This window comes from Balaenoptera physalus (assembly GCF_965194825.1).
Source record: "Balaenoptera physalus genome assembly, chromosome: 2".
NCBI lineage: Eukaryota > Metazoa > Chordata > Mammalia > Artiodactyla > Balaenopteridae > Balaenoptera > Balaenoptera physalus.
The window spans coordinates 167,704,792-167,729,266 of record NC_138883.1 but is presented as its reverse complement, the minus strand read 5'-3'; the positions used below and the strand labels follow the sequence as shown (position 1 = coordinate 167,729,266).

Here is a 24,475-nt window from a genome sequence, read left to right as displayed (position 1 = left end):
GGAAGTCCCTCTTATCTTTATTATTTAATTCCTCCTACTATCTTTGGGTTTACTCTGTTTTTCTTTTTCTAATTCCTTGAATTGGATCTGGGTATTAGTTGGGATGTCATATAGCTCTGTGTACAGACAGTGCAACTATATTGACTTAACAGGAAGTCTTGGGTTAGAATATCTGGAGTTACAAGTTAGGGCAGTAGCTCCCTGATGTCATCTGTGTACCAGATTCATTTTGTCTTTTCACAGATCCATCATTAGTGCATGGATTTTGCTATCATATTTCTGACTTCACAGTAGCAAGATGGCTGCTCCATTTCCAGCCTCCATCTGCATTTCACAGAGGAAGGAGAATAGGGGAGAAGTGGAATGGAGTGGTGGTAGCTCTACTAAAAAAGCAAAAACTTTCCGTCGAAAACCCCAGCGTATTTATCATTGGCCTTAACTACATCACATGACCCCTTTAACTGCAAAGGGTTCTGAAGGAGTGAGTATGTTGGTGAGGCACATTACTACCCCGACAAAGTCATGCTTCTCTCAGTAAGGAAGGACCTGTGTAATGGACACGGGGCTCTTAGCTATCCATGCCTACAGGTCATTCATTTTGAGGCTCCCTTCTTTCCTTTCATAAACATTTAAAGACAGTATAAATGACAATATTTAAGACAATATAGTCCTACTAATTATTTCTTTAACGTCATCCCACAAATTTTGAGATGTAGTATTTTTATTAGTATTTAGATTTAAGTGCTCCAATTTCCCATTTATTTTGTTGGCCCATTGTTTAATAAGAAGTTGGTTAGATCTCCAAGCATGCTCTTTAGTTACTGTTATGTTGTTGAGTTTTAAGTTCAGTGCTTTGTTGTCAGCGGACAGTCTTTGTGAGATGAATTATTTGGTCTTTGTTGCGACTTGTCCTGAGGCTTTGTGTGAGGTCAGTCTTCATTATTGTGCCACGGAAATGGGAAATTAAAAATAACCTGTATTTGTTGAGTGTGTGTGTGTGTGTATATATATATATATATATATATATATATATATATGTATCTCCACACACACATATGTACATGTGTGCATATATACATATATGCACATACACATATTGTCCATTTTGTTCAATATTAATATACCTATATTAACATTCTTTGGGACGTTGTTTGCCTGGTAAAACTTTCTTATTTCTACACTGACCTCAGTTCTGTGTCATTGTATCTTAGGTATGTCTCTTGTAAATTGTGATCCATGGGAGTCTTAGGCCAGTAGGAGTTTATTTGACCATACCAGGATTCCTGTCCCTCCCTTCTTCAGAACAAGCCGTCCATATAGGGCTGGATCTTCTAAAGGCAAAGTCATTTCATCTTGTCCCTGGAATTTAAGGAATTCTTTAAGCTTTCACTTGCTCTAGAATTTTTTTTCTTATTTCTCAAAATAGTAACCTTCATAAGTTGACAGCATGGTGTAAAGAAGGAGTATGAGTCAGTCACAACTCTGTTCAAATCTGGACCTTCCGCTTACCGGCCACGTAATGTTGGACTAGTTAGTCACTTAACCTCTCAAAGTCTTGATATCCTCACCTGCAAAATAAAACCTTCCACATAGTATCAGGATGCTAAAATCGAGCTTCTTCCCAGGATGCTAGTAGCCAGGTATCAAATTCCAAAGTGAGTGTGAGATCCCATTTGCAGAATTTACAAAGAGAATGTTACACATCAGATCAATGACTCTTAGCTCTTTAATCAGACCAAGGATAATAAAAACGGGGATCAGGGGGTGAAGGGGAAAGATTGCCGAAGCAATTTCTTTAGGAAACACTATTGCCATGCTCTTTCTGGGAGGGGGCTAGCAGAAGGGCTCTTCCTCAACTCAAAGCCGGTGAGGCAGGCTTCTGTGGAACTTAACCTTAACCTTTGCTGCTATTGGAAGACTCAGAGGACCGGTGCCGATTCATGTGCAAGGAAGCCAGCGTGGGCTGGGGCAAGAAGGGGCTGAGCTGGGATCAGTCTGCACTGCCATAGCTGCTGGGGTGAGGGTTGTGTGACTGTTTCTTGTGGACCACATGTGGCCTCTGAGGAAAAGAGAGCGCCAGTTTGGGGTCATTCTGGGTCCTCTCCAGGTGACGGATTGAGAAGGACAGAGGGCCCCCGACAGAAGGGAGAAGAAAGGGTAAAACTCCAGATGCATAGGGCCTGAGGGCAGAGTAGCAGTGACCACCCGGAGTGGAGAAGCAGCTGCTTGCCCCTGCGCGTCCACAGGAGAGAGGCTCCCTGCGTGTCCACAAGAGAGAGGCTCCCTGCGCGTCCACAGGAGAGAGGGCCCCTGTGCATCCACAGGAGAGAGGGCCCCTGTGCGTCCACAGGAGAGAGGGCCCCTGTGCATCCACAGGAGAGAGGATACCTGCGCGTCCACAGGAGAGAGGGCCCCTGTGCATCCACAGGACAGAGGGTCCCTGCAGCGGGAACCTCTAGAGAATCTGTGTGGGTGCCCGAGGGAAGAAGAGTCGTTCTCCTGTCCTACCAGACCAGGGTGAAGCCCCCCGCCAGGTAGGAACAGCCGTGTCCCTTTATCCCTTCTGCCTTGTCTGTGGTGGAGAAGCAGCTGGGGTGCGGGGGGAGGAGGGGAGAGGGGAGAGAGCTCAAGAGTGAATCCCACTCTTTTCCTTAAAGCCCTGCAGCTGCCAGCTACTGCCCTTGGCCTGGAGTGCAGGGAGCAGCCTTACCTATGAATGAAGTTGCAAGTGTCACATTCTAAATGCTACTTTCGGGCTGTGTTTTGAGTGATGATGGGACTTTCTGTTCCCAAGAATGAGCAGGAATTGCTTACAGTTTCCATTCAGGGCGAGGGAAGATTACCTAGTGGATACATTTTATTTTTTATTCTAGTTTTTGAATTAAATGTTTATTTATTTATTTTGGGCTGCATTGGGTCTTAGTTGCAGCACGTGGGCTTCTCTCTAGTTGTGGCTCGGGCTCCAGAGTGCATGGGTTCTGTAGTTGTGGCGCACGGGCCTAACTGCCCCGTAGCATGTGGGATCGTAGTTCCCCGACCAGGAATCAAACTCACGTCCCCTGCATTGTAAGGCAGATTCTTAACCATTGGACCACCAGGGAAGTCCTAGTGAATACATTTTTTTTTTTTTTTGTGAATACATTTTAAATAGACAGTGGGAGACAAAAATACATTGCGTTTGGATGATACCAGTTCTTAGTCAACACATTGGTTATATATTTAAGTACTTGGCTAGTAAATTCACAACAAATGTTGATTCTTGCCCATTTTTCCTGATCTGAAAATCACATATTGAAAATTATTTTTTCAATCGTTTTTTGATTCATGGCAAAGGATAACTTACTCTGTATGGGAGGAAACTGCTGGGAACCTCCTCTCCCTTCGTCCATCAGCATGTATTAGTTTAGCAGATTAACTGGAATCCCCAGTGTACACGACTTTGGAGGGTTAATCTTCAACTCAGGACAAGCCCCTGACCAGGTGCCCAAGTGATCTGCCCAGACCAGGCCAGGTGCTGGAATCTTTACACAGAGGGCCCTTACTCTCTACAATAACATATGTTTTTCCAATTTTAGATTATTAAATCTCTTCAGGTGGATTTTGGGTTCCTCAAACAATTGATTCAACTGAAGTTTGAGGACCGTCTTAAAGAGGAATCTTGCAGACTCTTCACTTCTCTACACGACAGGATCCTGACAATCGAAAAACGTTACCAACAGGTAGAAGTTCTCTCATTTCCTCTGTTTTGTATGTGGATTAATTTTGTGTTTAGATGTGTAGGTACTACAGTTTTTAGCTTAGCAACTTATGAGGGCAATTTAATTTGTATGTGTTGTGTCTCATGTGATGACTACATAAAGCTGTATGGTACCTATAGCTTTACTATGTGCAGAAACTTTTGTGAGTGCCCTGTGTATGAACTCATTTAAGGCTCATGACTAACCTGACGAAGTAGGTTCAATTATTATACCCCTTTTACAGATGAGGAAACCGAGGCACAGAAAGGTTAATTCACTTGCTCAAGGTCACCAGTTAAAAAACCATCAGGGTTTAGGTTCCAGGCGAGACAGTTTAACGCTTGAATTGCAGCCCTTAACTACAGTTTTATATGACTTGTGTTTTAATGGCTCCGTAGGAGCCAAAGACATGAAAACTCTGCTGCTCTGAGGAATTTCCTAAAATCTTTGATCAGGTTAGCATATTTATCTGTCATTAAGAACAGGCATCAGTGTTATTTTTCTGCTATAAAACAAAACACCCATGTGTTGTTGACCCCACCATTCAAAGTACCTTTTAATGCATTTCCTCTTTAAGTCCCTCAACAATCCCTAAGTGGAAACCCTGTTATCCCTGCTCTGCAGATAAGGAAACTGAGCCACCAAGGTTAAGTCACTTGCTTAAAGTCAGACAGATAGTAAGTGGCACAGTGACATTGAAATCCAATTCTGTCTGACTCTAAAGCCCATTGGTGGTTTACACTCCATGCTAGAATCAAAATTGATATCAGAATCAAGAGTATTTTTTTAACATCTTTATTGGAGTATAATTGCTTTACATTGTTAGTTGCTGCTGTATAACAGTGAATCAGCTATACGTATACATATATCTCCATGCCTCCTCCGTCTTGTGTCTCCTTCCCACTCTCTCTATCCCACCCCTCTAGGTGGTCACAAAGCACCGAGCAGATCTCCCTGTGCTATGCGGCTGCTTCCCACTAGCTGTCTATTTTACGTTTGGTAGTGTATATATGTCCATGCCACTCTCTCCCTTCGTCCCAGCTTACCCTTCCCCCTCCCCGTGTCCTCAAGTCCATTCTACGTCTGCGTCTTTATTCCTGTCCTGCCCCTAGGTTCTTCAGAACTCTTTTTTCTTTTTTTTTAGATTCCATACAAGAGTATTTTTTTAATGTACTATCTTTCATTGTTATCCATAACAGATAGGATCAAATAATTTGATTAATCAGAAAATGAGTCTAGTTTGTGGATTAGTGGCCCTAGATTTCTTCCCATGAGCATAATTCATCCAAAAAATACCAGGACCAGAAGAGGATGTGAACTCCAAATAGATTTCACTATTTTATTTTATTTTTTAATTAATTTTTATTGGAGTATAGTTGCTTTATAATGTTGTATTAGTTTCTGCTGTGCAGCAAAGTGAATCAGTTATACGTATACATATATCCACTCTTTTAAAGATTTCCTTCTCATTTAGGTCACCACAGAGCACTGAGTAGAGTTCCCTGTGCTATACAGTAGGTTCTCATTAGTTATCTATTTTATACATAGTGGTGGATATATGTCAATCCCAATCTCCCAACTTATCCCATCCCCTGATTTCACTATTTTATAAGCAGTTCTAAGACATTAAAAAGACTATGATATGGAAGATGAGAGAAAATGTTCACATCATCTGTATTTATTTTAGCCATATGAGCTCTCTGTTGCTTTTGGTTCAGTGTAAGTGAAAATGGAATGTGTTGTGTTAGCTGTAAGCATAGGGGAAATGATTATAAAGTGAAGTTTTTGAGAGAGCATATGATTTGAATGATGGTTTTATACTGAGCCCCTCCCTTGTAGGTGTGAGAGTTGCATTTGGAAATACATTGTGGTGCTTGTTGTATTTATTTTTCATTTGCAGAATGAGGATACCTTAAGAAAATGCTACAATCAGCAGCTGGCCGACGCCATAGCTACTATCAAAGGAATGTACCAGGTGAGTTTTGAGTGCCATTGTGAGTGAAACTGGCTTGATATCTAGTGAGCGCCCAGGGTGGGGCTCACCGTGGGTTCCCAGTCAGCGTTTTTAGCTTTGAAGGCCTAATACTGTTCATGCTTACTTTAAACTGACCAAAATAACACTTTATGGTGACAGATAGAACTTTTCAGAAACTGAAAAATTCCAGTCTGGTATCTCGTCCACCTGGGCAAGTGATGCAGTATTCCAGAGTTTGTTTGGTGAGCATGCAGTTCGATAAGAGGAGGTCAGGGAGTCTCAAGAGAAGCTTCATCAGGTCTGCAGTAAATCCCAGGGAACGGTCTCAGATCCTCAAGGGAGTAACTTTTCTAATGATGGGGACGCGATCTATCTGCCAGACACCATGCTTCCTTCTCTTCATCATTTCCAATGATTATTATTATTATTATTTTTAATTAATTAATTAATTTATTTATTTTTGGCTGTGTTGGGTCTTCGTTTCTGTGCGAGGGCTTTCTCCAGCTGTGGCGAGCGGGGGCCACTCTTCATCGCGGTGCGCGAGCCTCTCACTGTCGCAGCCTCTCCCGTTGCGGAGCACAGGCTCCAGACGCGCAGGCTCAGTAGTTGTGGCTCACGGGCTTAGTTGCTCCGCGGCATGTGGGATCTTCCCAGACCAGGGCTTGAACCCGTGTCCCCTGCATTGGCAGGCAGATTCTTAACCACTGCGCCACCAGGGAAGCACCCCCAATGATTATTTTTTAATCTTAGCGAGGACCTTGTGATTCTTTTAGTATTTATAACTATAATCTTGTCTTTCATTGCAGTATATTTCCATAAAGAAATATTGCTTTATTTACAGCAAATCGTGCTTTGATTGCATACCTCTTTTTCATAGTACTGAACACCTTTGATTGAATTATGTGATTGCTTGTTACGTGTCTCTGTTTTGTGCTGCACTGTAAGCCTTATAGGGTAGTGATGCTTGTCTTACGCACCGCCATGCCCTGCCTCTTAGCGCTGTGCCTGGTACACAATTAGCAATCAGCTAATAATTGCTAAATGAATGGAGGTTGCCTGAACTTGTGGCAGATACTGGTGCAGAAGCACTTCTTACTATGAAGCCAAAATGCTAGATCCTTTCTCAGCTTCTTTCCCAGCTATGGCATGAACAAGGGCCAGGTCAGGTCCAGTGTGACCTGAAGGTAAGTTAACTGTGAGGTTTAGAAAGAGGTTCTTCTTCTTTTTTTTTTTTTTGGCTGTGCCTTGCAGCATGTGGGATCTTACTTCCCCCACCAGGGATCGAACCCCTGCCCCCTGCAGTAGAAACTCGGAGTCTTAATCACTGGACCGCCGGAGAAGTCCCTATTCTTTTTTTTTTTTAATTAAAAGAGACTCAAGGGAAAATATACCCCTCTTTTTCTTTGTTTGACATTATTATGTCTCCTGATGCTTGGAATTGCTGCAACCAACCTAAAAGCAAGGAGTGGGATACTTAGGATGTGCTAAGGGTAGCAGACTAGAAAAACAGAAAGCACTGGGGTCCTTGATGACATCACCGAGCAACTAACTAACTCTGGACTTGCTCTGCCTCTGGCCCTTTTATGTCATGAGACAAAAACCCCCTTAGAATTTAAGCCACTGTTAATTGCCTGTTCAGTTACCTGTGGCTAAAAATATCCCAGAACCTATTGCCCTGTCAACAGTCTCTGTGACTCTGGGCCAAGTTGTGTTTCCAAAGGTGACCCTGACACTGTCTCCCACTCACCTGCTCTTCCGCAAGGTTACCTTGCTCCTCCCCCACCCAGAGGTGGAGCCTAATTCCCCGTCCCTGGATCTGAGGGGCCTCCGTGACTTGGTCATAAAGACAGAATGTGATGCTGCACAACTTTGAAGGCAGGGACAGAAGAAGCCTTGCAACTACATCCTATGCTCTCGGGATGTTTGCCCTTTGGATTCTTGCCCTCCGAATCCAGCTGCCATGCTGTTAGGAGCCCAAGCCATCTGGAGAGTCTGCATGTGGGTACTGGGGCCATTGGCCCAACTGAGCCCAGCCTTCAAGTCATCCAGCCCCCAGGCATTTAGTCTTGCCATCTGGGGTCCTGGCATTATGGGGCAAGAGCATGCCATCCTGCTGTTCCTGTCCTAATTCCTTAGTGAGTGAGCATGATAAATAGTTGTTTTACGCCACTAAGTTTGGGGAGCTGTGTTATTAAATAGCTGGAACAGTATCCTTACGCTCACATCAGTAAGCGATTTAATTGCATTTGTTGGATAAACTACTTCCCTAGTGGTTCTGCCAGCACAATATAGCATCATGGTTAGGAGTTAGCATAGTGTATGTTTTAATACAAGGACTTGGGAGTCAAACTACTTGCGTTCGAATCCTGGCTCTGCCACTTAATTGCATGTGACCTTGGGCAAAATACTCACCCTCTCTGCCTCAGTTTCTGCATCTGTCCGATGAGGATCATATTAGTACCCAGCTCATAGGCCTGTTTTGAGGATGAAATGAACTGATCCTTGTGAAGCACTTACAATAGTGTTGGGCACATGATAAGTGCAGTCTAAATGTTTGTGAAACAAACAAATTCATGACACTCCTTGGTGTTGCTGTCTTTTTCTGGCCCTTTATCATCCTGTGTTAGTGTTTAGGCTTATAGTTTTCTGTCCACTGACCACAGATTTCAGATATAGTAAAGTGCCCTTAAGATATCTGTAATCCTTATCAAGTTTTATTATGCTGAGGCATTTGAAATTGCCATTTGCTCTTACAGTTCTGTTCTGCACATTCTTGTACTGTCTCAGGTACACATGTGCGAGAGTGCTTTTAAAGTATGTTTGTAAGAGTGGAATAGAGAGTATGTGGATTTTCATATTTATTATCTAAGGCCAAGAGCCTTCTAAACTGATCATAATATGAAAATATTTGTTACTCTTCTTCACCGAGACTTGATATTGTCAGATGTTTAAACGTTTGTTGATCTCATGGACATGAAACTATTTCATTGTGTCTGATTTGTGTTTCCCTTGATTATTAATATGGTTAACCCTTTTAAAAATATGTGTATCGGCCATTCAGTTTTCATGTTCTGTGACGTGCCTGTTCAAATTCATTGTTTATTGTGTTATTTGTTTTCTTTTTGGTTAATAAGAGTATTTTAAAAAACATATTTTGGATACTCATCTTTTGTTTGTTTTATGTGTTGCACATGTCTTCTCTTGTTTTTTTGTTCACTCTTTCAAAAATTTTTTAATTTTTTGGCTGCATTGGGTCTTCGTTGCTGCACACAGGCTTTCTCTAGTTGTGGCTTCTCTTGTTGTGGAGCACGGGCCCTAGAGCATGCGGGCTTCACTAGTTGCTGCGTGTGGGCTCAGTAGCTGTGGTGCATGGGCTTAGTCGCTCTGCGGCATGTGGGATCTTCCCGGCCCAGGGCTCGAACCCGTGTCCCCTGCATTGGCAGGCGGATTCTTAACCACTGCGCCACCAGGGAAGTCCCCTGTTCACTCTTTTTACAGTGTTTTTTGATAAACCAAAGTTTTTTTCTGCACTAATGTAGTCAAACTCCTATCTTTTCCTCATGGTTTCCACATTCTGTGTTTTGTTTTAAAAATGCTGCTATATCTTAAAGTCTTCTAAGATTTCTATATTATTGTCTTTTACATACAGGTCTTTAATCCACTGGGATTGATTTTTAGTATTGATGTGAAGGAGGGATTAATTTTTTTCCCCATAATGATCCCCCAGGTTCTCAAGTTAATGACAGAAGATAATGTGTCATGTCAGAACTCCATGTATGTGTGTAGGTCAGATTTGGGGTATTTTGTTCTGTTCCATTCGTTAGATTATCTATCCTTATGGGAAATCCCACTAAAATTAATGTTACCCCAAAACTGGGTTCGCCTCTTGGTGGGTGTTGAGCCAAAAGACACAACCAAGCCAAAGATTGGGAGAAGGAAGGACTTATTACTTGCAGCAAGTAAGGGGAACACTGGTGATCTCTCGCAAAGCAGTGTCTCCCCAAACAGCAAAATTGGGGACGTTTAAGCTAAGGGTTCATGCATATTCATAAAGGGACTTGGGCAGAGGAGAATTCAGCATAGAATTGGGGCAAAGGTTGACAGAGTCCTGGCTTTAGTTGATTGAAGTCAAGAGGGTCAACATCATCGTTCTGTCCTCCACCTGGATGGGGGCCTTAGTTCCTGCAGAACTCGAAGACAGGTGTCAGATTGTTATGTACATCCCTTGAGGAGGAACTAGGACTCTCTTTTATCGCTGAACTATTGTTTCTTGACTGCTCTTCCTTTGTTCCTGCATTTCCCTCACTTCCCTTTAGATCCTTAATTACTGGGCAAGCATTGTGGCCAGGCTTAGATCACCAAATGGCTTAAGCCACGCCTGGTTCTCTTTCTCCCGGGACCCCCTACCCCATCTGCTTACATCAGTACTTAATTGTAGGTGTTTGGTAAGATAAGTTGTCTCATTTTCTTTTCTGCAGGATGGCTTGAATATTCATGGCTCTTTCTTTGTTCTTCCATATACATTTTAAAATAAATCTATGTCAGGGAGGAAGATATTTTCTTCTACCATTCTAGGTTCTTCTGGCTGCTCTAAGAATTCAGTTGACATGAGACAGATTAACAAGAGAAAACAAAAGTTTAATAACATGTACACATGGGAGAGACCCAGGAAAACTGAGTAACTTGCCAAAATGGCTGAAACCCTCACCTTAAATACCATCTTCAGCTAGAGACAAAAGAGGGTGTTGGGGGTATGGTTTGGGACCTCAAGGGGGAGGAAGGAAATAGAGATGGAAAAGCAAATGTTTGGTAAACAAATGTTTGCTGGGTCCTGCAGAGACAATGGGATGCAGAGTGGACCCTGATCTATAGGCGCTGCCAAGTTTCTCCCAGCATACCTAGTCCATATTCTTTACAGATATCTCTGGTGATAGCTCCATTCTGGAGACAGGCCCTTTATCTAAATTCTTTAGGCAGCTAAGGGGGAGGTAACAAGAAAAACTTTCTGAGTTTTCTGTTTCTTAAAAATAATCAGCCCAATTAATCCTCATGCCAAAGAGACACATTTGGGGATGGCAAATTTTGCTGTCCTACAATTTTACACCATTTCTTCATTCATTCATTCATCTATGCCAGCTGCACTGTTGGGGCATCTAGCAAATTGTTAAGTAAAAGTGATGACAGCAAGCATCCTTATTTTATATTAATACTGAATACAGTATTTCAACATTACACGTAATACTTGCTGTAGATACTATCAGGCTATTTCTTTTGCGAAGAGACTTTTGAAAAAATCATGAATGAATTTTAATTTTGTAAAATGTGGGGTTTTATGCATCTATTGAGAGGCCATATGATTTTTTTCCCCTTAATCTATTAGTGTGGTGAAATTAATTAGCTGATTTTTAAAAATGTGAAATCAACCTTACTTTCTTTGTATAAGCCCAACTTGGTCGTGATGTGTTTTTTTGTTTGTTTCTTTTTAAAATCTGTTCCTGAACTTAGTGTGTTAATCTTTTGCTTAGGATATTTTAAACCTGTGAACATCAGCGTGGTGAGCTATACTTTTCCTTTTTTATACTATTCTTTTTGGGTTTGGGAATCAGGATTATGGTAGCTTCACAAAATGAGCTGGGAAATGTTATCCGCATTTTGTTTCCTAGGAGCATTTGTGTAAAATTAGAACTTTTTCTTCCTTAAATATTTAGAACTACCAGAGAAGCCACCTGGGCCTAGAGGAGTTGATTGATTGATTGACATATTTTGAACTCCCAATTTCCTTACTGATTATGAGACTATTTGGGTTTTGTATTCCTTTCGAGTCAGATATAGTGAAATATTTGTCTAGGGCCTTTATTTCCTTTAAACTAAAAAATTTGTTGGAATAAAGGCTTAATATATATCTCATTACTCTTGTATTTTTTTAATCCTATATTTTTAAACCCCACTGAATATTTTTATTACTATTTTATCCATTTTCATTGAGTTTTAAAATATCACTTATAATGTTTTTTATCACTAGGAGTTCTATATTTGGTTTGTTTGGTTATTTTTTAATGGCTCTGGCTCTTTGCCCATAACTTGTCCTGTTATTTCTATAAATATATTTCAGTGTGCTTGATTGATATTCCATGTTTCACAATTTCCATGTCTTCTATCTTTGAGGGTCTAATAAGTACTGGCTGTCGCTCATGATATGTCCTTTACTTTCGGGTTTCACGATTTTTGACTGTGAACTCATGTTTCTGCAGAAACTCTTTGAGGCCTGGAATAGAGGTGAGTCTCTGTAGAGAAGATTTCTGTTTGCTTCTTCGAGACTCCTGGGTCTGTGACCGCTTTAACCTAATTCTCAGCTTGAGGCATTTTAGACCACCCAGATGTATGAATGTGGGCCATCTCATGCCTATAAAACTCAGAAGAAACTTTTCTCCACCTCTATACTTTGAGCCAAGTTTCCAGACAGGAGGCAATTTCACTTTTACTGGGATGGGAGGAGGTACAGGGTTCAAGGTGGTTACTTCTAGTTCCTTCTCACGCTGAAGAGATGGCCCTTTGGTGTCTCAACCTTAATGGGGTAGTCTCCTATTATTTAGAATCACCACTTTGAGGAAGACCTATGTAATTCCTTTTCTCTATGCCCCGTTAAGAGGTGAAAACCAAAGTTCAAATTTACCTGGTTTCGCAATGCCCTGGAGTACAGGCCAGTTTCAGCGTCCTGCATACGTCTCTGGATGTCTGCATTCACTTAATTTTGGCCTAACTATTCCTTACTTTGTCAGCTTATAGAAGCATTTCACCTATCTATCCAGAATTTTTGTTGTTTACAAAGTAAGTCAGAATAACATGATTTTTTTTTTTTTTGGAAACATGCTTTTATAACCCTTTGTGTCTTCAACAATTTCTGGGTCACTGATAAACTTTTAGTGTGTATCAAATGCTCAAAAAATATGACAGAATAAGTGACTATCACTCTTTCTATATGCTTTTTGTATGTGTAGGAATAGGAAGCCCTGAAAGGATTAAATGCTTTATATGCATCAGTGTTTCATAAACATGTGCTGGTTAAATATGCTTAGCCAACAGTGTATTAATTGTGGTTCATTGGTTTATCTAATTAAAGAATTATTTTAAAGATATAAAAGTGATTCTTTGAATCTTTGCTTTGGCTTGTTGGCATCACTTTGATCCATGACCTCAGACAGCCTTCCAAATCCTGGCCACCCAGTTTGTTAAGGCTTAGTCATAAGAAAGAACAGAAGAGTTGAAAAAACAACCAAAGTACACACTTTTGGTTAAGAGGTAACTTTTGGTTAAGTGTAAATGACTCTCTGCTGCCCTCTGGAGACCAGTTCAGGATACAGGTACAAGTGCTTTTTCAGCAATGGAGCAAGGTTTTAAATCTATTTAACTATTAAAACAATTTCTTGTGTGATATTATAGTACCTTATTTTCAGATAAAAGAAAAAGTTTTGATAAAAATTACACTTTATTTAGCTTCGTTTGGTCTTGGAAATGTATCAGCTCTGATTCAGATAAGAAAACACAGTACTCTAGGTCCCTCAGACACAGAGGGATTTAGGAGCATGTAAAACCCTTAGAGAGGACTTCCCTGGTGGCGCAGTGGTTAAGAATCCGTCTGCCAGTGCAGGGGACACGGGTTCGAGTCCTGGTCCGGGAAGGTCCCACATGCCACGAAGCAACTAAGCTTGTGCACCACAACTACTGAGCCTGTGCTCTAGAGCCTGCGAGTCACAACTACTGAAGCCTGAGCACCACAACAAGAGAAGCCACCACGAGAAGCCCGCACACTGCAATGAAGACCCAATACAGCCAAAAAAAAAAAAAAAAAAAAAAAAATCCCTTAGAGAGACTGGAGGAATAAAAGTTTGGGAGACTGTCACTAGCTTTCAAATTAATAAGCAATTTTCCCAGCATCATTTGTTGAATATCTTTTCCTTTTTCATTGATTTATGATGTTTCTCTCATGTTAAATGATAAACTGAGGCATGTTACATTTTTAAGAGTTTATTAGAACAAAAATAAGTCATGGGGATGTAATGTACAAAATAAGGAATATAGTCAATAAAATTGTAACAATTTAGTATGGTGACAGATGGTAACTTAGACTTACTGTGGTGATCATTTGGTAATGTACACAAATATTGAACCACTATGTTGTACACCTGAAACTAATATAATATTGTATGTCAATTATATTTCAATAAAAGGGGGGAGGGATGAGTAAAAACAAATTTTTTTTTTTAAGTTTATTTGAGCGAAAATTGATTCAAGTCAGGCAGCACTAAATCAGAAGTGGTTAGGAGCACTCCAACACAGGAGTCGGGGGAAAAACTTTTATGGAGAAAAGGTAGAAGCAAAGCAAGGAGGTTATTGGCTGTAGCTTAAGTGTTTGCCTTCTATGGAAAAGCCTCATTGGCTGTTTGTGACTGGTTGTCCTTAGGTATTGATTTCTTAACCTTGAGGCATTTACAGGTTCGGGTTTGGGTTTGCTTATGTAGGCTGCTAAGGTATTAGAGCCACCTCAGTCTGATGGCCTCCTTGTTTAATTAACACTCATCATACGCCAACAATAAGGTTTATCTCAAGGTTATCTCTGCTATTTTGTGGCTATATAAGATTATCTATGCAGTGTTATAGCTCTCCATTGCTTTTTTGGTATTTAATGTTTTTAGCATTATAATATGTTAATATCTGGTAAGTTTGGGTCTTTTTTCATTAGTTCTCTTTCTCGAAAATGTCTTTGCTCTCTTATTTTTCCAGATAAATTTAAAAATAATTGTGTTTACTTCCATTCCAAAATGGCCTCCCTTGGCATTTTTATTAAAATGGAACTGTTTGGAAATTTATTCATGAATTTTGGAAGAAATTTGTATCATTTACAATAGTCAGTCTTCCTATCCAAGAATATTTCTTGATTCACTTATGTCTTATTTCATGTATCTCAATAGAGTTTTATAATTTTACTTATGTGGGTTGTATATCTTTTTCATACAACTAAATTATTCCTAAAAATTTTATGTTTTTAGAAGATGAGATAATTTTTGTCATATTTTGAGTATTTTGATATACATGGAAACTGTTGATTTTTAGCAGCTTTATTGAGATATAATTTACGCAGCATAAAATTCACTCATTTAAAGTGTACAGTTCAATGGCTTATAGTATATTTACAGAGTTGTGCAGCCATCACCCTAATTGATTTTTTTTTTTTTTTGGCCGCATGGCTTCTGGGATCTTAGTTCCCTGACCAGGGATCAAACCTGGGCCCCGGCAGTGAAAGCGTCGAGTCCTAACCACTGGACTGATAGGGAATTCCCACCCTAAGCTAATTTTAAAACAGTTTCGTCAACCCCCAAAGGAAGCTTGTACCCAAGAGCAGTCATTCCCTATTCTCCCCTCTCCCTTTTCCTCTCCTGTTTCAAATCTCTGGCAACTGCTAAACTACTGTCTCTATGGATTTACCTGTTCTGACTATTTCATATAAATGGGATTGTACAATATGTGCTCTTTCAATTGACTTCTTTTACTTCAGCATAATGTTTTTGATGTGAAACCACTCATTTTTATAACTACTGTTTCCAACCACTTTGTTGATAGATTTCCAAATGTGGGATTATCAGATCTCATTTTAACAGTTCTTAATTTATTTGTATTTTCTTTTTTAAAAATTTTATTTATTTATTTATTTATTTGGTTGCGCCGGGTCTTAGTTGGGGCCGGCAGGCTCCTTAGTTGTGGCTCACCAGCTCCTTAGTTTTGGCGTGCGAACCCTTAGTCGCGGCATGCATGTGGGATCCAGTTCCTTGACCAGGGATCGAACCCCGGGCCCCCTGCATTGGGATTGCGGAGTCTTAACCACTGTGCCACCAGGGAAGTCCCATTTGTATTTTCTAAATATTTACATCTACTAACTGAAAATGATAATATGCCTTAAATTCTCAAATGTATATCACTTTTTTACACTAGACAGAAGTTGCAGAATAATATTAAATAGTACTCAAGAGAGTGATCATTTCTACTGAATTTGAAGGGAATCCTACCTGTAATTCATCATTAAACATAAGAACGGCTTTTTGTTTGGAATAGTTTATTGAATCCATTCCTTGTTGGAGCAGCTGGATGGAAGGAGGGTCAGACTAATTAGTCCTTTGAGATGGGCTGATTGTAGAAATGTTAATTAACCTACAGTCTTGGTGCATTGGGCAATAAAGTAAAAATAGAATATATATTTATGGGGGAAGGCCAAAACTGAACCAGAAAAGTAGGTCAAAAAAGAGTTAAAGTCAGAGGGACTTGAGATGGATGTTAGGTGTACACAGCCAAATGGGGATCAGGGAACCAGAGAAGATTAAGAAAAATCAGGCTAGAATGGATGACACAGAAGTGATCTAACTCCTGAGATTGGTTTCTTAAATGCTCCCAGAAAAGCGTTGCCGAGATGAATCAAGTCCCTTTACAGAGGCCCAAGTGGTTTAGACTCTGCCCCTCATTCCTGAATGGGGAAGGACCGGGCACTTCCTCGCCTTGTCAAGGTGGGGAATCAAATGTGTATCCTAAGGAGGGAGCAGAGTTGGGGTAGGGACACAGCTCTTTGGCACTAATGCATTGGGAGAACCTATAACCAGCCTCACACCCCATGTGATGCATGTAGCTCCTGGCAGAGAAGAGAGTCCTGTGACTTTTATAAAACTGAAGAATCTGAATTAGACTAAGACATGTGTCTTTGCAGAGACATCAAGGTGAAGTGCAGATGAAGGCTGGCAGCCTGGTGGAGGTGATTCTCAGTTCAGACCCTTTGGCATGGAACATGGTTTAATTTTGCTTTCAAGTTTGGAATACACTCACTTCCTGTGTCTTACGTACTGCATGTACTTAGATGCTTCTTTAGATGATGGTCTCCCAGGTCTTTTAAAGATAATTTTAGAGAGACTTGGCAGCTTTATTCTGTTCTCTGTCTACACTGGATGATGAGGCTTTTCTTATACATAGAGTAATTTGTGACTAGCCCAGAACTGTGCATCGTAGGTCCTATGAATATGTACAGAATGGATGCTGATGTGTTCTTGCAGGACTCTTTGTGTAGAAGAGCTCTCTTAGGGTGCCAGAGTAAGAGGCGAATACGTCCTATTGTTCAAAAGCCTTAGGCACATCCGCACGCCCAGAGTGCTTGAAATAGAACCATCAGAATTTCATTTCCTCAAATCAAATCACCTCCCTCTCCTTTACTAACTGGGGGCTAATGATGAAGTCATTACCTTCTTAGTGGGTATTCTTTCTTCTGTGAGTAAAATCTGGGCCAGTCAGAGGGCCTTAGGGAACTGACTGTTGGGGGGACTTTGGAGGAGAAGAGGGGGATGGGGAGGGATGTTTACCCTGAGAAAAGCATACAGAGGAGTAGAGAGAGCCCTGCATAAGCTGTACCTCCATCGTTCTGCACAGACCTGATCTCCTTGAATCTGACATAGTCTGGGGCTCCAGTTCTTTTGTCTTAGGTGGCATTGGTGACAGGGCATTAGTTAAAGATCTGTGAGTAACAGTGCTTGGGGAAACTTCCTCCTTTTCCCTAGGCAGATAATTAATGACAATGAAAGCAGTTTTCACTTAGCAACGTATTTACTATGGCCCAGGCACTCTGCAAAATGCTTCATGTGTAGCATCATATTGATTATATTTCTATAAAAAGACAAAAAAAAGACTAGAGTTAAACTCAAATGGATTGCAGAAAAATGCAGATTTTAATATCTAAGTTTTTATCTCAGTGCCTTCCTTTTCGGTGAGACTATAATCGGTGTTCAGAAGGAAAGGTAAATGGAACTAACTCCTCTTCCAAGTGTCTTCACTCAGATATTTGGAGGAAAGCCTGATATTCATGTCTTCTCCCCTCTGGCTAAGCCATCATCTACTGGAATGGAAGATTGTTATAAGTTGACTTCAAATATTCTCCCATGATGTCTTCCCCATCAAATACTCACGTGTCTTTTTTGGTAACTTTGAAGAGATCTTGCAAACAACTCGTAGCTCATTTTGCAGAACTGCAACCTTTTTATGGATAGCAAGTAGTAGTGCTTGTTTCGAGGAAAGCATTTCAGGTTTGTTCTCTTCTTTACTTTCTCAAATGTAGATGAAGATTCAATTCAGAATTACCCAAATCCGTTTCAAGGCTGTCATGTTAAAAAATGAGTTTGTTAAAATGGTAAAATAGTAAAATTGTTTTTATTTATTTTATTTATTTTTAGCTGCGTTGGATCTTTGATGCTGTGAGCGGGCTTTTCTCTAGTTGCAGCCAGCGGGGGCTACTCTTTGTTGTGGTGCACGGGCTTCTCATTGTGGTGGGTTCTATTGTTGCGGAGCTCGGGCTCTAGGCGTGCGGCCTTCAGTAGTTGTGGCACACGGGCTCAGTAGTTGTGGCAGATTCTTAACCACTCTGCCGCCAGGGAAGCCCTAAAATTGTTTTTAAAAGTCTCTGAATGGTGGGCTTCCCTGTTGGTGCAGTGGTTAAGAATCTGCCTCTTCCCTCTTCCTCTGGGGATCTCAGTCTTTCTCTGAAGGCCTTCAGCTGATTGGATGAGGCCCACCGACAGTGTGGAGGATAATCTGCTTTACTCAAAGTCTATTCATTTAAATGTTAACCTCACATGAAAAATACCTTCACAGCAACGTCTAGGCTGGTGTTTGACCAGATCTCTGGATACTAGAAAAGGAAGCCAGGCTCAACTCCTCTCCTCCCCTGCAGGCTGCTAGTGTAAGGGAGGCTGGGACTGGGAAAGTTCAGGAGCTTTGATGGGTAAGAGTCAGGTGGATTGGAATTTGGGGGTTTGAGTTTTGGGGTTTTTAAATTTTTTTGGCCCTTCCTTCCTTCTTTCTTTCCTTCCTTCCTCCCTTCCTCTCTCTTCTTTCCCTCTTTCTTCTTTCTTTCTTTCTTTCTTTCCTTCCTTCCTTCCTTCCTTCCTTCCTTCCTTCCTTCCTTCCTTCCTTCCTTCCTTTCTTTCTTTCTTTCTTTCTTTCTTTCTTTCTTTCTTTCTTTCTTTCTTTCTTTCTTTCTTTCTTTCTTCCTCTCTCTCTCTCTTTCTTTCTTTTTCTTTCTTTCTGTGTTGTTGTTGCTATCTAAGAGTTAAAAAAAAAGTCATGGCACTTTCCCGAGAGTTCTTCTAAGAGACTGAAACATGAGACAGGATATCAGATTTGAAGGGGTGGGGAAAAAAAAAACCTGCCTTCTGCTCACCTCCTCTTGAGCCCAGCTCATTCAATAAACACTAGTAAAACATCAGAAACATTCCAGGAGATGAAGAGAAATGAATCCAATGTGTTTGGGCCTTACAATTACTTTATGAAATGTCAGAAGTGAAACTTCTTTTCTTTCAACGAACTGTGGCCCCCGCTGCCCTGAAGTCCAGAGGGGCCGAGTGCATCCTAAAGGCAGGCTGGCCCCAGCGATGCCGTGTGTGTGTGCAGCAGCTCAGCCCAGTTCCTGGTGGGATTTTAAATGAGCTCCCAGAGGTGGTTTGTGCTGTGTTATAAAGGAGATGACTCGGCCAGCTTGTCCGAAGCATCTTTGTTTTGCTATTTTTTAGGAGGACAAATAAATCCATCCTATTCAGAGCATAAAGATTAGTGAGCAAAAAACAAGTAATAAACAAATGGACCCAAGAAGAATGTTTATAAGATATAGAAAGAACAGAGCAGTGGAAGGCAGGTGGGCAGGGGAGGGATGCTAAGGCTTCCCAGAGCAGGTGGCATCTGGGTTTGGATGACAAACAGTAACAACAAAAATAAACACTAAGATATAATACTGGGAGCTGACGGCGCTGTAAACACTGTCCAAAATTGTTTACATGCATTACCTTATTTAGTTCTCACATCAATTCAGGTAGTGTTATTGTTTGTCCCATTTTACAGATGATAAAACTGAGACACAGGGGATTTAAGAAACTTGTTCAAGCTCACAAAGCTACTAAGTGACAGAGCTGGTCTTCAGGCCCAGGCTAACCTATTCTAATGCCATTCAGGAGATTGACAAGAGCTTATTAGGTGGCCTAGAAATTCCAAGTGCACGGAGACCTGCGGTCCCACGGTGCTTCTGAGAAATTGCCTGCTGAGTATCAGCACTGATTAAATGCCCAGCCTGGTGGGGGAAGGGGACAGAAGGCTGGCACGAGTCAGGGGCCAGGTAAGCCAGCAGCAGAGCAACAGGGGTGCTATTTTGTCCATTGTGCTAAGGGATTTGGACTTTAGCCTGTGGGGACGGGGCGAGTTGCATTTTAGAAAGATCGGTTTGACCACGGGGTGGAGATTGGTTGGAGAGGACAAAAGAAGAGTCAGGGAGGTGAGTTAAGGGCTAGTACAATAGTCCAGGTGAAGACAAGGATCCGACTGTAACTGAGCAGGACCCTAGGGGGCCTTCCCGGGACAGAGCCCTCCCCCAGGTCCCCTGCTATAGCTCCTCTCTGAAGTACCCAGGTAACAGTATCTGATGCACATTTCCTGAGTTGTTTCACAGATGCTAAAACCTCCACCAAATGGAAGATGTTAACCACTTGATGACCATGAGCACCCAGCCCCCAGGCCTCCTGGAGACTAAGGACTGATGATGTTAACCCCTGTGACACCGCCCCGCTACCTCACCGTCAGCCACTCTGAGAATGGTGCACGAGCTGATCATACATCCTGGGCTCCCTTCCCTCACCTGGCCTTTAAAAATATTTTGCTGAAACCCATCAGGGAGTTCGGGTTTTTTGAGCATTAGCTGTCCCGGACTTCCGGCTCGGCGCCTTGCAATAAACACACGGCACCGCAACCGGGTGTCAGTAGATTGGCTTTGCTGCGTGCGGGCGAGCGGACCCCGGATTTGGTGGTAACATGAAGGCGGGGGAACAGGGAAGGGGAGGGTGGGCTCAGGAGTGGTTTAGGGGTGCGTTGAACGGATTTGGTGAGGTGAGGGGAGGGGGGTCCTTAAAATGACAGAAAATCGGTTTCTGGCTTGGGCTGCTGTTAAATGGGGGAGGTAGAAAGGAGGAGAGTGAAGATGGGGAACCTCCTCTCAGACCTGTTGGATTTGAGCTGCCCTGTCACTTACACTCAGAGCACCAGTGGGGTAACTGTCTTAGTCTCTGCAGAGCGTTTGAACTGTAGACATAAACAGAGTAGATGTGAAGAATAGATCTACATACTCAGTGCTGTTCTTTAAAATCTCCCAATTAAAAAGCTAATATTTTCATGTGGATTGTTCTATTTTCACTCTTTTTAATTCTACTGCATATTCACTTACTGATGTTTTTCATTAGTGTGGTGTAGACTGTGTCAGTGTTATGTCCTTAGCTTGACTCTTAATGCTACCTCGATGTATTCTTCTTCTTCTCAGGCTTCCGGTGTTCATCATATAACAGAACAATTTCAATTTGTAAATCTAACTCTTTGAAATATAATATATTAGCAGATATGGTTAGGTTTTACTATATTTCCTGTATGTCCATGTGTCCAAACGTATTAGTAACAAATAAATGATAAAAATAAAATAATTCTTCTGTAATTCCCAAAAGAGTCCAAAATGGACAAAATGCTTTTGCATGTCTGTGTTGAAAATGAGATTTTTATATGTTGGCAGTAAAGAACGGCATCGTTTTTAAAGCGTTTTTCCTTGTTTTGGTTTTGTGATACAATTCTTCAGAGTAATGACTGCCAATAGGTTAGCACCTCAATGCTTAAAATAGGCTGTCAAGAGATGGTTCTTCTTTTTTTCACATCTCCATTCCAAACCACTGAGGGAATTAGTTGCACCACTGAAGTACATTTCCTTTCTTACACAGTCAAAATTTTTGCTGGCTTCCTTTCTAGAGGAAGATTGAGGTAGGACATTCACGATCATGATGTGGATTTACGATTAAGGTTTACTATTATTATTATTATTGCATGGCTGATGCAGTCAGACTCATGCTTTGTCTCATAGAATAATACTGTGCTGTATACCGTGACACTTTAGTGTATTGTTCAATATAAACGTAGTTATTTACTAAAACTTGTGTGCAAGTTGCAAAAATAAAATAACTTTACAAGACAGGAGCTTGAATAAAACATGAAATGGTTTCTGCTGGTGCTAGCATAGTGTCTGACTTTTAATGCTGCTTTTTCCCGCCAGCAGTTCTTTGAGGTGGAAGAAGAGAAGACATCTGTGCATGACGCAAGGACTGTCAAAATGAATATTTTGTTAAAAAAACTGAAGGAGAAAGAAGAACTCATTAAGGAATTAAGAGAAGAACTGGACCAATATGAAGAATTTGGATCTCAAAAAGTTGTAAGTTTCACAGCAAAGAGTAATTCATTTTAATACATATAAATGAAGTTACAACTGTCTAAAAGCTTGGGGTCGGAATAAAGGGATTACAATGCATGTATCTTGGGTATCTCTCCACAACATAAGCCAGTCCAACCCTTTTCTGCTTGACACCACAGTGTAGAAAACCCATAATAATTATAAATAGGAGCAATATAATTGTTCTCAATTTTTATTTGTAATAGAAATAAAATAACCTATCTCCCACTACAAGAATTTCCCCACCCTAGAAGAGAACGTAAATAGATTTTTGTTTTAACTTGGAAGAGTCCCACCCTTTTTTGCAGTCCAGATAATTTGAAAGACACAAAACAATCTCAAGTCAGAGGCTTCCAAGAAACCAACTTGGAACAGGATGACCTTAAGTGGAAATGTCAAGAAGGAAAATTCTCAGAGGGTTTTTGCCCTCTTCTCCCTGTTGCAGTAGGAGCCAGGAGCTGCTTTACTGCTCAAAGCACTGAGGAGAACAAAAAATGCGAAGCGAGATAAAGCAGAAAGGAGAGCTTAGCTGCCTGTCAAGGAGGTGAATGTGAAGGATCTGGAAAGTGTGGACCCTAGAGGCGAGTTTATTTTCATCTCAGATCAGTTCTGAACTGCCGGCTGTACTGCCCAGCCACAACCCAGAGCCATAGAGGGGTTTTCATATTAGGTTCTAAGAGCAAGAAGTGGATTGTTTGACTAGGAGAGGCAAGCAGGGAGGCCAGAGAATCACAACCTGTTGAGTGTCAACTGGCAGGGGTACCTCCTCACACCACAGCTCAGTTTACCGATAAGGAGGCAGACTTACATCCCGGGTGCAGCTAGTAAATGCTGACGTGGCATGAGAACCGAGGTCTAGATGAATCCAAAGGCCCGCATGAGGAGGAGGAGCTTTATCCTCTGTATAGAGTAAGAATTAAAGTTGCGCTATATATATATATATATATATATATACTTTTATATAATGTATATATATTATATATACATTATATTATTATAATTATGGTATTACGGTCTATAGGTATATCATTATAATGTATGTTATAATTAATATATAGTGTATATTAATACCTGTGTATAGATACACATAAGTATCGACACATGCATGTATATGTATGGAAAAAGCCTGAGAAGTTATACATCAAAGTGTTAACACTAGGAAGAAATACTTGCAGGTTGCTGGGCCCTTTAAGTGCAGTCCTTGGTTTATCTAAGTCCCACACTAGTATTCTTACTTAAAACCCCAAAGTTAGAAAAGATAAGGAATTGAACTTAAACCATTCTAAAGGACTTTATTTACGAACTGGGGAAGGAATGTTTTGTTTAATCTATTAGAATTCTCTATGTTCTAAAAAAACCAGAGCATCTTCTAAGCAATGTGGTATTAAGTATTATTATCATAGACCTAATAAAATTGAATATTATTTCTTTTTACATGTTCTGATTGCCTTGGAGGGAGAGGCACATCCAATTTTTGCATTTACTTTTCTTGTCTTGGGTCTATATTTACTCTTATTTTTTGGAGAAAATAATTTAATAGAAAAGGCTAAAAAAAGACTAACAGTTTTGGCTTTTAATCCTGCCTTGGCTAACAATGTCCAGCATCAGTTAGCAAGGCAATTTTGATCCATTTGTTTCCCATTTGTGAAATGGGAGGTGATACCTGCCTAGCCAACAGAGTTATGAGGAGGATACCTGTTGTAGTGGATGTGAAATGCTGTGAGTTCTTTGAAGAAAGACGTGCGTATAAATTCTAGTTATCATTATGAGGAAATACACAAGTCCTTATGACCATCTGGTTTACATTTCCATGAAATGCACTGTTGAGAACATCCCAATTCGGTAATTGAGCTTCTTCCAGTACAACACGAGGTCTTTCGTGGCGTGTTTACACCTCTGAGCGTCCTCAGTCCGTTAACTGGTCTGTCTGGAGGGCCTGGGTATAGAGGATGAGGGTGGGCGGGGCTTGGTGAGGACCACAGGAAGTGGGAGGCAGCCCCCCGCTCTTGTATAAGAAGGCGTTCTCTGGCTCGGGTGGCATCCTGAAGACCTTGGTTGTTTCGCTGTAGTTTGTCCCCGAGGACACCACATCAGTATTTCTGTAAACACCTTAAGATTTGAGGAAAGTAAGACTTCTGATGAACTGGGTGTATACATTTTTCCCAGCTCCTTAGGACCCCAGCAAAGCGCCAGGCTGACTGAGGAGAACGCAGAGCAGGGCTAGTGTACATTTGGGAGGACGGACATGAACACTGCAAAAGCAGATCACGGGTTATATAAAATAAACGTCTGAAATTTCTTTTTAAAGATCCTCTAAGAACTAGCTTTCCTAGAGCTCCATGGCACTCAAGTTCTAGGTGATTTACCTTTTAAATTTGAAATTTCATCTAATACGACTGCTCCCTCTAGTGGTGTAAAAAACTGGCGACAGCAAGT

At 41.0% G+C, this 24,475-nt stretch overlaps 1 protein-coding gene across 3 annotated transcripts in view; it reads left to right on the top strand.

The window, feature by feature from the left end:
* LOC309654966 (uncharacterized protein C10orf67, mitochondrial) overlaps positions 1–24,475 on the top strand; it is a 117,287-nt gene that overhangs the window by 25,082 nt on the left and 67,730 nt on the right. For all 3 annotated transcript variants that reach the window (XM_082449732.1, XM_082449734.1, XM_082449733.1), the window contains exons 3-5: positions 3,576–3,719; positions 5,638–5,712; positions 21,866–22,021. In XM_082449732.1, coding sequence (XP_082305858.1) covers positions 3,576–3,719; positions 5,638–5,712; positions 21,866–22,021 — 375 coding nt within the window. The remainder of the gene's footprint in view (positions 1–3,575; positions 3,720–5,637; positions 5,713–21,865; positions 22,022–24,475) is intronic.